Source organism: Monodelphis domestica, chromosome 1 (assembly GCF_027887165.1).
Source record: "Monodelphis domestica isolate mMonDom1 chromosome 1, mMonDom1.pri, whole genome shotgun sequence".
NCBI classification, from domain to species: domain Eukaryota; kingdom Metazoa; phylum Chordata; class Mammalia; order Didelphimorphia; family Didelphidae; genus Monodelphis; species Monodelphis domestica.
In genome coordinates, this window is record NC_077227.1 from 55240938 (window position 1) to 55254513 (window position 13576).

General features: G+C 37.1%; 1 protein-coding gene across 4 annotated transcripts in view; it reads left to right on the forward strand.

The window, feature by feature from the left end:
• VCL (vinculin) overlaps positions 1 to 13576 on the forward strand; it is a 117854-nt gene that overhangs the window by 82995 nt on the left and 21283 nt on the right. For all 4 annotated transcript variants that reach the window (XM_001364451.5, XM_001364377.4, XM_056819803.1 and 1 more), the window contains exons 9-11: positions 1016 to 1169; positions 1904 to 2079; positions 12390 to 12580. In XM_001364451.5, coding sequence (XP_001364488.1) covers positions 1016 to 1169; positions 1904 to 2079; positions 12390 to 12580 — 521 coding nt within the window. The remainder of the gene's footprint in view (positions 1 to 1015; positions 1170 to 1903; positions 2080 to 12389; positions 12581 to 13576) is intronic.

Genomic DNA, 13576 nt, shown 5'->3' on the forward strand with positions numbered 1-13576 from the left:
TCAGAAAAGAAATCCTCTCCTTTAAATGTGGAGCCTTTTGACACTTTCATTGTTTTATATTATGCTAATAGCATTAGTCAGTTGTAAGAAAATATAAGTTGAATAATTAGTTCTTTCGGAGGCAGCTATCTTAGTGGAATAACTTGACCTTAAATCCATTTAATGTTGTTCTTAGTTTCCCATATCACATGCTTAATTTTCTTTAACTACATGTCTACTGCATGGACAGACTTCTTGACACTCTTTAGAATGCATAGAAGCAGAATGTGGAGATTTTATTTTTTATTTTTATTTTTTTAACCCTCACCTTCTGTCTTTGAATCAATACTGTGTATTGGTTCCAAGGCAGAAGAGTGCTAAGAGCTAGTCAATGGGGGTGAAATGACTTGCCCAGGGTCACACAGCTAGGAAGTGTCTGAGGCCAGATTTGAACCCAGGATCTCCCATCTCTAGGCCTGGCTTTGGATCCACTGAGCCACCCAGCTGCCCCCAAATGTGGAGATTTTAAAGTGAAATTATTGGCTCATTAATATATCAGAAAACTGAGGAACTCTGGAAATGTTGGAAAGTAGGTGATTCTGAAGAGCAGGCTGCTATGGCAATAATAGCCAGGATAATTGGGAATGCAATTTTCTTTAAAGTCGAGAGTGGAATATATAGTAGTCGCCAAGAGAAACTATTTCCTAATCTTTCAATGTTTTTGTGATGATTTCTGTTGTAACACTGGTTTTCGAAGCAGCTCTACTTCTCCTCTGAGCCAATGATGTCTTCTTAAAAACAGCAGAGAAAGCAGATGCCCTGGCTTGTTTATGCCTATGTGTTCTTCCAGATTTATTGAAGAAGGGAAAGGATACAAGGACATGAACAAAAATGACTTGTACTTTTCTGTGGGGTGGAACATGTTGCTACTGCCTCTTTGAGGGCGTACAAGACAGCCCCTCTCTCTCTCTCTCTCATCCTTTCTCTCTCTCTCTCTCTCTCTCTCTCTCTCTCTCTCTCTCTCTCTCTCTCTCAGAGGACAAGGAGCCACTCCCATGGCCATGCAGAAAGCCCAGCAGGTGTCCCAGGGTCTAGATATGCTCACTGCAAAGGTGGAAAATGCAGCACGAAAACTGGAGGCCATGACAAATTCAAAACAGAGCATCGCAAAGAAGATTGATGCTGCTCAGGTACAACAGATGAGGGTTTGGGGTGGTCGTGGTGGGCAGCGTTCGTCCCAGAAATGTCCCAAACAGTCTTCTCTCTCTTACTCCCAGAGGATCAGCAGAGGATAATTTATCTTGTGGTCACTTCTGACCAGAGGCGGGGGTTCCTATTCAGTAACTGAAGGTTAACTTAGAAAAGTAACTGAAAGTTAACTCAGAAAAGCCCACGCTGACGCCTAATGCGTTGATATTTCAGATCTTTCTTTGGAGCAGTTGATATGAAGCACTGTAATGGGCATAGAAAGAATATGGCTTTGATTTTGAATAGAGTAGACATAGGATCTTTTATTCTAAAAGCCATATCACTTATCAGGGGCAAACAAATGGAAAATTAATGTGACTGCAGAATTAATGAGGCTCAACAGACCCAACAGCATGTTATCTCTTGTACTGAAAATACTGCATACTCTCTGAGTAGGAATGGTACTTTATTAGTTTAGTATTAAATTTATTTAGTATTAAAATTAAGGAATTTTCCTTAAAAATAAGAGATTGACCGGCTTTTAGCAGAGGTAACATTGTTTAAAAAACCATCATTCTTTTTAAAAATGACTGCCTGTAATGGTGTGAAAATATGTCCAGTAGTCTCACTAGCACTATTCACGACATACACTCGTTGGGTCTTGTGATACATTAAATAGTTCACTGCCAATGTCATTCTTTGTTGGTTTGTTTTTTGGCCATTTCTTTATATGAAGAATTGGCTTGCAGATCCAAATGGGGGACCTGAAGGAGAAGAACAGATTCGAGGTGCTTTAGCCGAAGCTCGGAAAATTGCAGAATTGTGCGATGATCCTAAGGAAAGAGAGGACATTTTGCGTTCCCTTGGAGAAATCTCTGCTCTGACTTCTAAATTGTCAGATCTAAGGAGACAGTATGTAATTATTTTTCATTTGAGGGAGATTTAATGTTTGATTAATACATGTGCATAAGCTTTTTCAAAATTAAGTAATTTCCTCCAAAACAAAACCCATTATTCACTGGACACAACAAAGTTACTTCAGTACATCCCCAGACCCTGTAAATAATTAAGCAAAACAACTTGACAAAGTGGTTGTGAATGCTTAGATGTGCAACTTCTATTACTCACTGTTTGACAAATGGGGAGCACATGTAGTTACATTTTTTTTTAATTTCCACTTTTTTTTAGACTATTTTTCTATGGTTACACGATTTATATTCTCTCCCTCCTCTCTTCCCTCCCCCCTCCTGGCGCTGACAAGTAATTCCACTGGTTTATACGTGTCTTATTACTCAAAACCTATTTCTGTATTATTTATATTTGTAAAAGAGTAATCTTTAAAAAACCACAACCCCCAAATCATATACCCATATAACCAAGTGATAAATCATGTGTTTTTCTTTTGCATTCCCATTCTAACAGTTCTTTCTGTCAATGTGCATAGCGTGCTTTTTCATACGTCCCTCTAAATTGTTCTTGATCATTGCATTGCTGCTAGTAGCACACAATGTTTCACTTTCTGTGTCCAGTGTTCTCCTGGTTCTGCTCATTTCACTGCACATCAGTTCATGCAGGTCTTTCTAGTTCATATAGAAATCCTCCAGTTCATCATTCCTTACAGCACAATAGTATTCCATCACCAACATATGCCACAGTTTGTTCAGCCATTCCCCAATGGAAGGGCATCCCCTCATTTTCCAATTTTTGGCCACCACAAAGAGCGCAGCTATGAATATTCTCGTACAAGTCTTTTTCCTTATTATCTCTTTGGGGTACAAACCCAGCAGTGCTATGGCTGGATCAAAGGGCAGACAGTCTTTTAGTGCCCTTTGGGCATAGTTCCAAATTGCCCTCCAGAATGGTTGGATCCATTCACAACTCCACCAGCAATGCATTAGTGTCCCAATTTTGCCAAACCCCCTCCAAGATTAATTATCTTCCTTTACTGTCATATTCATACAGTAACTTTTAGCAGTAGCCCTGCCTCATCCAGTCCTCACAGACAATCTGCAAAGTGATCAGATTGCTCTCTTTCTTGTGAGGCACCCTTGCCCCATCTCCTACTCTTGTTGACAATTTGACCCTGCAGGAATCCCCTGCCTTCTCTGGGCCTCAGCCCCCTCCTCTATAAAATGAAAGGAATAGGCTTGATGGCTTTTAAGATCCCCATTGCCTCTGTATCTATGACCCAAGATAAAGTGCTTTGGAAGCCATAAAATGCTATCTAAAAGTTAGCTGCTGCTATTATTGCTGTCATTGCCACCATTGCATTGTCCTGGGATCACATAATTAAGTTAGTTGCAGAGTGATACCAGAAACCTTTTCCAGAACTCAGGATACCTAATTCTAGGCAAGTTCTTTTTCTTTCATAAAATGTATTTTTTGACTAATCTTAAAAAACACCAAATAAAATGGGCAGTTCCATATTCCTAGTAGAACAGAATGAATCACAGATCTTTATTGTGTATAGTATAGCTTTTTATTCTTTTTAATTCTAATAAATTCAGCCTGTAGCTTTCAAAGCTGTTATATCTGTGCTGCTTTCTTTTCTTCTCTTTTCATTAAAAAATAATAAACAACACACACATCAACCCTCTTTTTCCTTGTTTTTTTTTTGTTTGTTTTTTATCTTTTTCACTATCCTGTCCTTATCCTTTCTCTCTCCCCTCCTCCCGCCCCCATTGGGGAAATAAAAAGAAAAAAATCCTTATGAGACATATACATAGTTAAGTAAGTGATCTCCCACATTGACTGTGTCCAATAGTGTATGCATTATTCTGCTTCTTAATTCATCACCAGTCTTATCTAGAGGTGCCTAACATTTCTTAAGTAGTCCTCTGGAATAGTAGGTGGTCTTTGCATTGAGCGGTGTTCATCATGTCTTTCAAAAGTTGTTTTTCTCTGTAATGTTGTTATTCTGTGAATTGTTCCCCAGTTCTTCTCACTTCACTCTACATTAGTCCAGGCTTCTCTGAAACTATCTTTTTCATTATTTCTTATAGCTCAAAAATAGTCCCTTACATTCATATATGTCATCATTCTTTTTAGCCATTTCCTAGTAGATGGGTGCTCCCTTAGTTTCCACTTCTTTGGTCACATCAAAAAAATGGCTATAAATATTTTTATGTAAGTGGGTCCATTTCTTCTTTCTTTGATATCTCTGGAGTGTAGGCCTAGTGGTGATATAACTGGGCCAAACAAAGGGTATGCAAGGTTTATAATTTTGGAGTCTAGTTCCAAATTGCTTTCCTGAATGGCTGGGCCAGTTTACAACTTTTCCAAGTGGTGTATTAGTGTATCTGTTTTCCTGTAGTCCTTCCAATGATTGTAATTTTCCTTTTTAAAAGATCTTTGACCATTAATTGGTGTGAATCTGGTGGAATCTCAGAATTGATTTAATTTACATCTTTTTAATTCTTAAGTGATTTGGAGCATTTTTTTTCATTTATTTTCTCCTAGCTTGGATTTCTTTGAGAATTACCTGTTTAAATCCTTTAACCATTCTCCAATTTGTCAATTGGGGAATGGTTCTTGCTCTCATATTTTTGAGTCACTTCCTTATATATCTAGAACACCATATATTCCATCAGAGAAACTTACTGCAAAATTATCTTTTCCCTTCTTAACTCTTTGCCTCATAATGTTGTTTTGTTTGTTTAAAAAACATATACATTTTATGTAATCAAAATTGTCCATATTTTCTTCTGTAATTTTCTTTATCCTTTGTTTGGTCTTGAACTCTTTTTCTAGCCATTGATTCAACAGGTAATTTGTTATTTGTTTCTTCAGGTTGTTTATGATTTCATTCTTGATCTCCATTTTGGAGCTTAGGGACATAATAGGAGCTATTGGTCCTTTCCTAATTTTTGCTAAATCTCTTGCTTTCCCTCTTTCCCGGCAGTTTTTCTTAAATGGTGAGTTCTTATTCCAGAGTTTGTGGTCTTTGGGTTATTCAGCCCCATATTACTGTGTTCATTTATGCTTTTGTAGTTTTTCTACCTAATTTGTTCTACTGATCATCTTGTTTTTGAAATTAGTACAAAATAGTTTTGGTGAGACTAGGTATTGTTAGCTCCCCATCCTTTTTTCTTTCATCATTTTCCTGAGATTCTTGACCATTTCTTTTTTTCTAGATGAATTTCATTATTGCTTTTTTAGCTTCAACATGGCACTGGATAAATAAACAAATTTAGGTGGTGTTGCTATTTTGATGCAGCCAGGTGGTATAATAGTTGTATGAGGGAAATAAAAACATAATCATCTCCACCTTGCAGAGGAAAAAAGAGAGGCAATGAGGTGTCCCAGTGGAAAGAGCACCGGGCCTGGTTTGAATTAGGAAGTCCTGAGTTTAGGTTCTGCTTCACATTTGTACTGATTGTGTGAGTCTTGCAAGTGACAACCCTCTCTGAGTCTATAAAAAGGAGATAATAATAGCACCTGCTTTGAAGGGGTCATTGTGAAGATCAGGTGAGATAATGTAGGAAAAGTTTTGAAAAGCTTGAAGAGCTATATAATTGCTAGCTCTGTTGACATAGCCTCCCCAGAAGCAATTCTATCTCTAGCTCCTTAGGCCTGTATTTCTGGAAAGTGTGTTTTGTAGCTTCATTCATATAATTCCCATATGGTCTAGTGTATTGACTCTGAAGTGTTTTAAATAGTTTTGAAGTATTTTGCATGGATCATTTGCTTTTTTAAAAAAATACCTGAAATTTATATGGTGCTTTAAATTTGGCAAAAAACATAAATGTAAGTGTTCTCAATTTGATGTTTCCAACAATCTTACGATGTGGGAACTAAAGGTATTAATTGGTGTCAGAGGGCAAAGTCTCCTGACTTTGAGATCTTGCTTCTTTGCAGTAGATTATCTCTTTAGATTATCTCTTTTCTTAGCATCATGAGAAGAACAGAAGTTGTTTAGCTGCTCCCTTTGGCCAGATGTAAGAAGGAGCAGCCTCTCTCAGCAGTCTGTGTCTTTAGTAACAAATATAAGAAAATTTCAAGCTTTGTTTCCCAAGTGACTTCTCTCATAAAAACTTTAGTATCTCCCTTAAAGGATGAAATCTTCCATGGAAGCTCTTTATGGCTTTCTGGAAAAGAGGTGCTGCTTTTTCTTCTTCCCTTTTTTTTTAGCTTTAAATCCATCTTTTACACCCTTCCCTAATAAGGTTACATCAGGAGTCCCTTCTCCTTCCCCATTAGGAAGTTATTTTTATTTATCTTGTAAAAAACTTGAAATTGGTTTGACTAAACATAAGAGTCTCTGCTTATAAAATTAACTCTTAAGTCACAAGTCTGTTAGCCACTCTTAACAATTACATTTAATGGAGATATAGTAAAAGAGAGAAATGTAGGAAGGAAGGAGAATACCCTATATTTTCTGTCCAAAGAAGTCCAGCTCACTAGATACCCTATAATTTCTGTCCAAAGAAGTCCAGCTCACTACCTGGCAAGGGCTCCCTCAAGTCCCAATCTCCATATGGATTTGTGATAGTCTCTTAAGCCAGGTGTTCTGGTGGTGTCTTCAGCAAGGGTTCCACCAATGCAAGCCTCTCCAGCACAGAATCCTGCAGAATCCTCCTCCAGGAGAGTCTCCTTGCCAGGGAGCCAAAGAATGTATGAATCATCTTTTCCATCTCACCTTGTATAACCCTTTTTCCACAGGAACCAGTCATAGCCTTTCAATTTGCCTTGCACTCTTTGGGTGGGGGTTTGGAGTGGGGTAGAGATGGTGGGGGTGGTGCAGTACTTGTGGCCTTTGGAGGTATGGACTTTTTCTAGTAGGTGACTTATGAACTCTTACTTAGTGTTAAATAGGTATTCTTTAAGTTCTTGATTGATTAACTCAAAATGGACAAAGGGAATAAAGAATTCCCTTTCATAATCTGAAGTACCAGTGGAGTTGAGACTTATAGTCAATAAATTGTAAATATTTATTAAGCACCCACTATGCTAAGTGCTAGGGATATAAATGCATAAAAAGAATGACATTCCATGCTGTCAAAGAGCTCGCAGTCATTAAGAGCACAGACAACCCGCAAAAAGAAGCCAGTGAGGGGGTCGGCACCCAGTGAAGGGGTAGGGTAGAGAATCAGCAGTTCCAGAGTAGATTAGCCCCATTAAAAATGAGATGTCTGAGCTGAGATCCTCATAAGGAGATTTTGGAGTTCCTGGATATGACAGGGAATTCTTTATTCTCTTTGTCTATTTTGAGTTAATCAATCAAGAAACCCCTACTTAATCCTTTGTTAGCCATTAAGTAAGAGAATTCACAAGTCACTTACTTAGAGAGCTCCACCCTTTTAACTCAGAAATTTTTAAGTCAGAAACTTGTGAATCTTTTGATAAGAGTTTACACCCTCAGAGGATAAGAGGTGGATCCCAGAGACACTACCCTCCTGGGCCAGTGCTAGGCAATATAGAAGCTGTGATTGGCCCCTGTAAAGAGGGGAAGGGACAGGAAGTAATGTGGAAAAAGGATTATAAAAAAGTCTGGAACTTTCAGTTCTCCTTTGGACTTCTTTGGAGGATGGCTCCTTGGGGCTCTTCTCCTTTGGACTTCTCGAGACTTCTAGCTTGGAGAGATTCCTGCTTTGGTGGCTCTGTGAGGGGACCCTCTCTCCTTGTTGGCAGTTAAGCATGAGTTCTATGGAGAGACCTTTTCCCTTGGATCCTGTATCAGCTTGTTGGTGAATAACTCAGACTTCAATGTGGAGATTGGAAATTTGTCAGGGAGAGAGCTGAATTTCATCGGATCAGCACTCAGGGTAGGCTAGGCAACTCCTTACCTCTTTTCCTCCTACATTTAATATTTCAACTCTCTCTTCCTCATTATAAATACAAGCTGCTAACAGTTGTTTTTTTTATTTTTTTTTATTTTTTATGGCTTAGGGATAATACTTTGAATTTGGCGACCACAACCTTGAATTTATAACTCTCTTATTTAGTCAAAACCCCAATTTAACCCTGACATGGCTCCATCTTTCTATCAGAGGAGCAGAGAATGGAGATGAGGTAGAATCCCAAGATTGATGGGACCTTGTAGGATGATGAGCTTTTCCCAATAATGAACTTCCTGGAGCATGGGTTAGGGCTTCAGAGCCTAGGCTTTGGTAGTGGGGAAAGAGTTCCTCATGAGCATGGGAGGATGTAATAGCTGTAACCTACTTGGGGATAACTAATGTTATCAGTGTGTGTGGCCAGCTGAATACCATTGTTGTATACTGAGGTCCTGGATATCTCCAATGATATCTGGAATAAAGGTGTGATTTTCAGGCCAGCTTTGTGGTTGGCCTCATGGGTTTTCACCTAATGGATAGTTTTATACATCATTGTTAAGTGACTTGTCCAGGTTCATGCAGCTAGGAAGTGTATGAGGCCAGATTTGAATTCATGTCCTTCTAATCCAAGGCCTGGCACTCTATCCACTGTGTTACCTAACAACCACCAAATCTTATTCATTCATTAAGGCTGAAACCAAATACTTGATCTCATCAGCCTCTTCTTTGGACTCTAGGATTCTTTAAATAGACCATCATATCATCTGCAAAGAGTGATAGCTTGGTCTCCTCATTACCTATTTTAATACCTTCAATTTCTTTTTCTTCTCTAATTGCTACTGCTAGTGTTTCTGGTACAATGTTAAATAATAGCGGTTAAAATGGGCATCCTTGTTTCACTCTTGATCTTATTGTGAATGCTTCTAATATATCCCCATTGCAGATGATGCTTGCTGATGGTTTAGATAAATATTGTTTGTTATTTTTAGAAAAGGCTCATCTATTCCTATACATTATAGTGTTTTCAATAGGAATGAGTTTTGTATTTTGTTAATGGCTTTTTCTTCATCTATTGAGATAATTATGTGATTTTTGTTTGTTTGCTTGTTGATATGGTCAATTAGGTGAATGGTTTTCCTAATATTGAACCATTCTTGGATTCCTGGTATAAATCCTGCCTGATCAAAATGAATAACACTCATGATCACTTGCTAGAGACTTTTTGCTAGTATTCTATTTAAGATTTTTGCATTTATGTTCATTAAGGAAATTGGTCTGTAGTTTCCCTTCTCTGTTTTTGATCTTCTTGGCTTTGGAATCAGTACCATATTTGTGTCATAAAAGCATTTTGGTAGAACTCCTTTTCATATTATGTCAAGTAGTTTTCATAATATTGGGATTAGTTGTTCTTTGAATGTTTGATAGAATTCACTTGTGAATCCATCAGACCGTAGGGATTTTTTCTTAGGGAGTTCTTTGATAACTTGTTCAATTTCCTTTTCTTATGTGGGGTTATTTAAGTATTTTATTCTTCTTCTGCTAATCTGGGCAATATATATATATTTGTAAATATTCATTCATATCACCTAGATTGCTATGTTTATTGCCATATAATTGGGCAAAATAGTTTTAAAAGATTGCCTTACTTTCCTCTTCATTAGAGGTAAGGTCTCCCTTTTCATCTTGGATACTGTTAATTTGGTTTTCTTCTTTCCTTTTTTAAAATTATATTGACCAGTACTTTGTCTATTTTATTTGTTTTTTTTTTTCAAAGTACCAGCTTCTAGTCTTTTTTATTAATTCAATATTTCTTTTACTTTCAATTTTATTAATTTCTCCTTTAATTTTTAGGATCGCTAATTTAATTTTCATCTGGGTATTTTTAATTTGTTCACTTTCTAGTTTTTTAATTTGCATGCCCAATTCTTTGACATAAAATCAAGGATATGAATTTCCTCCTGAGTACTGCTTTGGCTGCATCACATAGATTTTGAAAGAATGTTTCATCATTGTCATTTTCTTCAATGAAATTATTAATTGTTTCTATGTTTTGTTCTTTAACTGATTTTGGAGAATCATATTAATTTCCAAATAATTTCTAATTTGCCTTTCCATGTACTCTTATCAATTAGTATTTTTATTGAATTTTGATCTGAAAAGGTTGCATTTAATATTTCTGCTCTTTTGCAATTGTTTGCCATGTTTTTATGCCCTAGTCCATGGTCAGTCTTTGTGAATGTACCATGTGCTGCTGAAAAGAGGGTGTATTTTTTTGTCCCTATTTATTTTTCTCCACCTATATATTAACTCTAATTTTCTAAGATTTTATTCACATCTTCCATCTTTCTTATTTATATTTTGGTTTGATTTATCTATATCTGATAGAAGAAGTTTCAGGTCTCCCATTATTATTGCTTTCCTATTTATTTCCTCCTTCAACTCTGCTAGTTTCTCCTTTAGAAATTTGAAATCTATACCATTTGGTGCATACATGTTTAGTACTGATATATCCTCATTGTCCATACTGCCTTTTCTCAGGATGTAATTACCTTCCCTATTTCTTTTAATCAGATGTATTTTTACTTTGACTTCATCAGATATCATGACTGCAGCTCCTGCCTTCTTTTTCTCATTTGAAGCCCAATAGATTTTGTTCCAGCCTTTGACACATAATCTGTGTGGGTCTACCTGCCCTCATATGTGTTTCTTGTAAACAACATATGGTAGGGAATTTGGTTTCTAATCTACTCTGCTATTTGCTTCCACTTTATGGGTGAGTTCATTCCATTCACATTTAGGGTTATGATTACTACCAGTGTATTCCCCAACATTTGATTTTCTTTCCTTGTCCTGCCCATTCCTCTTTCATTATTTCCTTTTACACCAGTATTCTGTTTTTAATCAGTCCCCCTAATCCCTACCCTCATTTTACTTTACTTTCTCCCCCTCCCTTCTTATTCCTCTCTTAATTTTCTTTTGAAGCTCCCCTTCACACTCTCCCACCTTGTATTTCCTCTCTCCCCCCTTCCTGCCCCCCTCCCTTTTTATTCCCCTTTTTTTTTAGTCTATTAAATTCCCTCTCCCCCCCTCCCCCATTTTTTAACTCCCCTTCCCACTCCTCCCCTCAGTTTTTCCCTCTCAGTTTCCCTGTAGGGTAAGATAGAGTTCAATACCCCATTGTATCTAGATGCTCTTTTCTCTATGATTTGATTCCACTGAGAATAAGGTTTGAGTATTACCTTTTAACACTCTCTTCCTCTCCTTCTTATAGTTGTATTCTTCTCCTCCCACTCCTGTGTGCCTTTTTTTGTGTAGTATAGTTTGTCCTAACTTTCTTATTCCTTCAAGTTTCTCTTACTGCCATTTTCTCCCCCTCCTCCTTTTCTTTCTTCTTCTTTTTTTAATATATGATTTTAAACCACTTAGTACCCCAATCTTTACCTATAGACAATTCTTCTAAGTACTATAATAGTAAATACAATTTTTGACAGTTACAAATAACTTTTTTCTGTATAGTAATATAAACAATTTGGCCTTATTTGAGGCCCTTAGTGAAAAAAAAATAAGACCCCTCTTTTATTTACCTTTTCATCTTTCTCTTGGTTTTTGTATTTCAATGTCAAATTTTTTGTTTAGTTCTAGTCTTTTCTTTACAACTATTTGGAAGTCTTTAATTTTGTTGAATGTCCAAACTTTCTCGTGGAAGTATATAGTCATTTTTGATGGGTTGGTGATCCTTGGTTATAGACCCAATTCTCTTGCCTTTCTGAATATCGTATTCCAAGCCTTATGGTCTTTTACTGTTGAGGTTGCCAGATCCTGTGTAATCCTGATTGGTTTCTTTCTGGCTTCTTATAATATTTTCTCCTTAGCTTGGAAGCTCTTGAATTTGGCAATTCCATTCCTGGCCATTGTCTTTTGAGGAGTTAGTGTAGCGGGTGATCTTTCAGTGTCTATTTTCCCCTCTTGTTGCAGATCCTCAGGGCAGCTCTCTTGGATAATTTCTTGTAGTATGGTGTCAAGGTTTCTGTTTGTTTCCAGGTTTTCAGGCAGGCCTATGATTCTCAAATTGCCTCTCCAATTTCTATTTTCAAGGTCAACCACCCTCTCAATGAGATATATTGTATTGCTACTGTATAAATTGTGTTTTCCTAGTGGTGATTTAGTTTTAGCTACAAAATGGATTAGACTCTTCAAGCCTCGTGATAATATAGCTTCTGACTATATTAGTTGTATTCTTTTATTTCCTGCATTGTTGTAATTCTCTAAGTATAGGAGCACCTTAGTGTTCTGGGCTTTTATGATACCCAAGATGAAGTCTTTTAGGAAATTCCCCTTTTTTGGTGGGGGGCAATAACATGTATTGTTTTATTTATGGTTAGTAGTGGTTCATTGTCTTTATTAAGCTCGAATTTGTAACTTCAACAGCTACTCTTTTATTCTTAGGGGGAAAGGAGACTCTCCAGAGGCCCGGGCTTTGGCTAAGCAAATCGCCACAGCCCTGCAGAACCTGCAGACCAAAACCAACAGGGCTGTGGCCAATAGCAGACCAGCCAAAGCAGCTGTGCATTTGGAGGGCAAGATTGAGCAAGCTCAGAGGTGGATTGACAATCCCACAGTAGATGATCGGGGTGTAGGTAAGGTGTTGAGTTGATTTTGTTTTCATTGTATTATACTGAATAAAAACAAACTCTGGTACCTTGTGCCTTTTCAAAGGTTTTTGTAACCATTGATGCGTGTCAGTAAACTTAGGCATGTCCTCTTGATCCTTTTTAACTTAAACTGAGGGAATAACAGGACAATTTAGCTGCGTATAGGTCATAATAGCACTGGTCATCTCCAAATCACAATTGTGATCACTAGGTCTGAGCCTTCTATTTTTCTTTTTAACCTGTTTAATTTTTAGCTCCTTCTTACCTTTGCATAGGGGACACTTAGGTATAATTTTGGAAAATGAAAAGCAGGTCTTTAGACTCCTAGAAAGCAGTGGTGAGAAGTTAATAGGGACCTGTTCAGTATCCCCATTCAAAAACATTAAAAAAAAAAAGCAAAATGATCAAAAATTCTTCTAAAAATAGTAAAAAAATCAGCAAAAACTTTAACATCTATCCATAGAAATAGACACTGTTATATATTTGTATCATTTGCTGGTTTGAAAGGTATATGTTTGTTTTAAAATGATAGGAATGAACGTATATCCTCATCTGAACTCTTAGAATCTTCTAAGTATTTTCCATAATTTTATTGGCATTTATTCACATACTTAGTGTTCATATTTTTTGTTCTCATGCTGCTTTTCCCTCCCTATCTCTCTCTTTACTTTCTTCCCTCCCTCCCCTTGTTATTAATTCTAAGTCAGAATAGTCAGGGTTAGGTAATCAGGGTTAAGTGACTTGCCCAAGATGACACAGCTAGGAAATGTCTGAGGCCAGATTTGAACCCAGATTCCTTCCTATAAGTGACAGCATTTCTATGGAGGAATAAATAGACAAGATTGCCAAGGAGAATTATTGAGGGGTAGGAGAAGGAAAGGGGTCTCTGGCACTGCCACATCTAAGGTCATCATATAATGTAGCAATTATCAAAACTATTTGTTACTGGATTAAGAAATTGGGAGAATAGTTTAAAGCAAC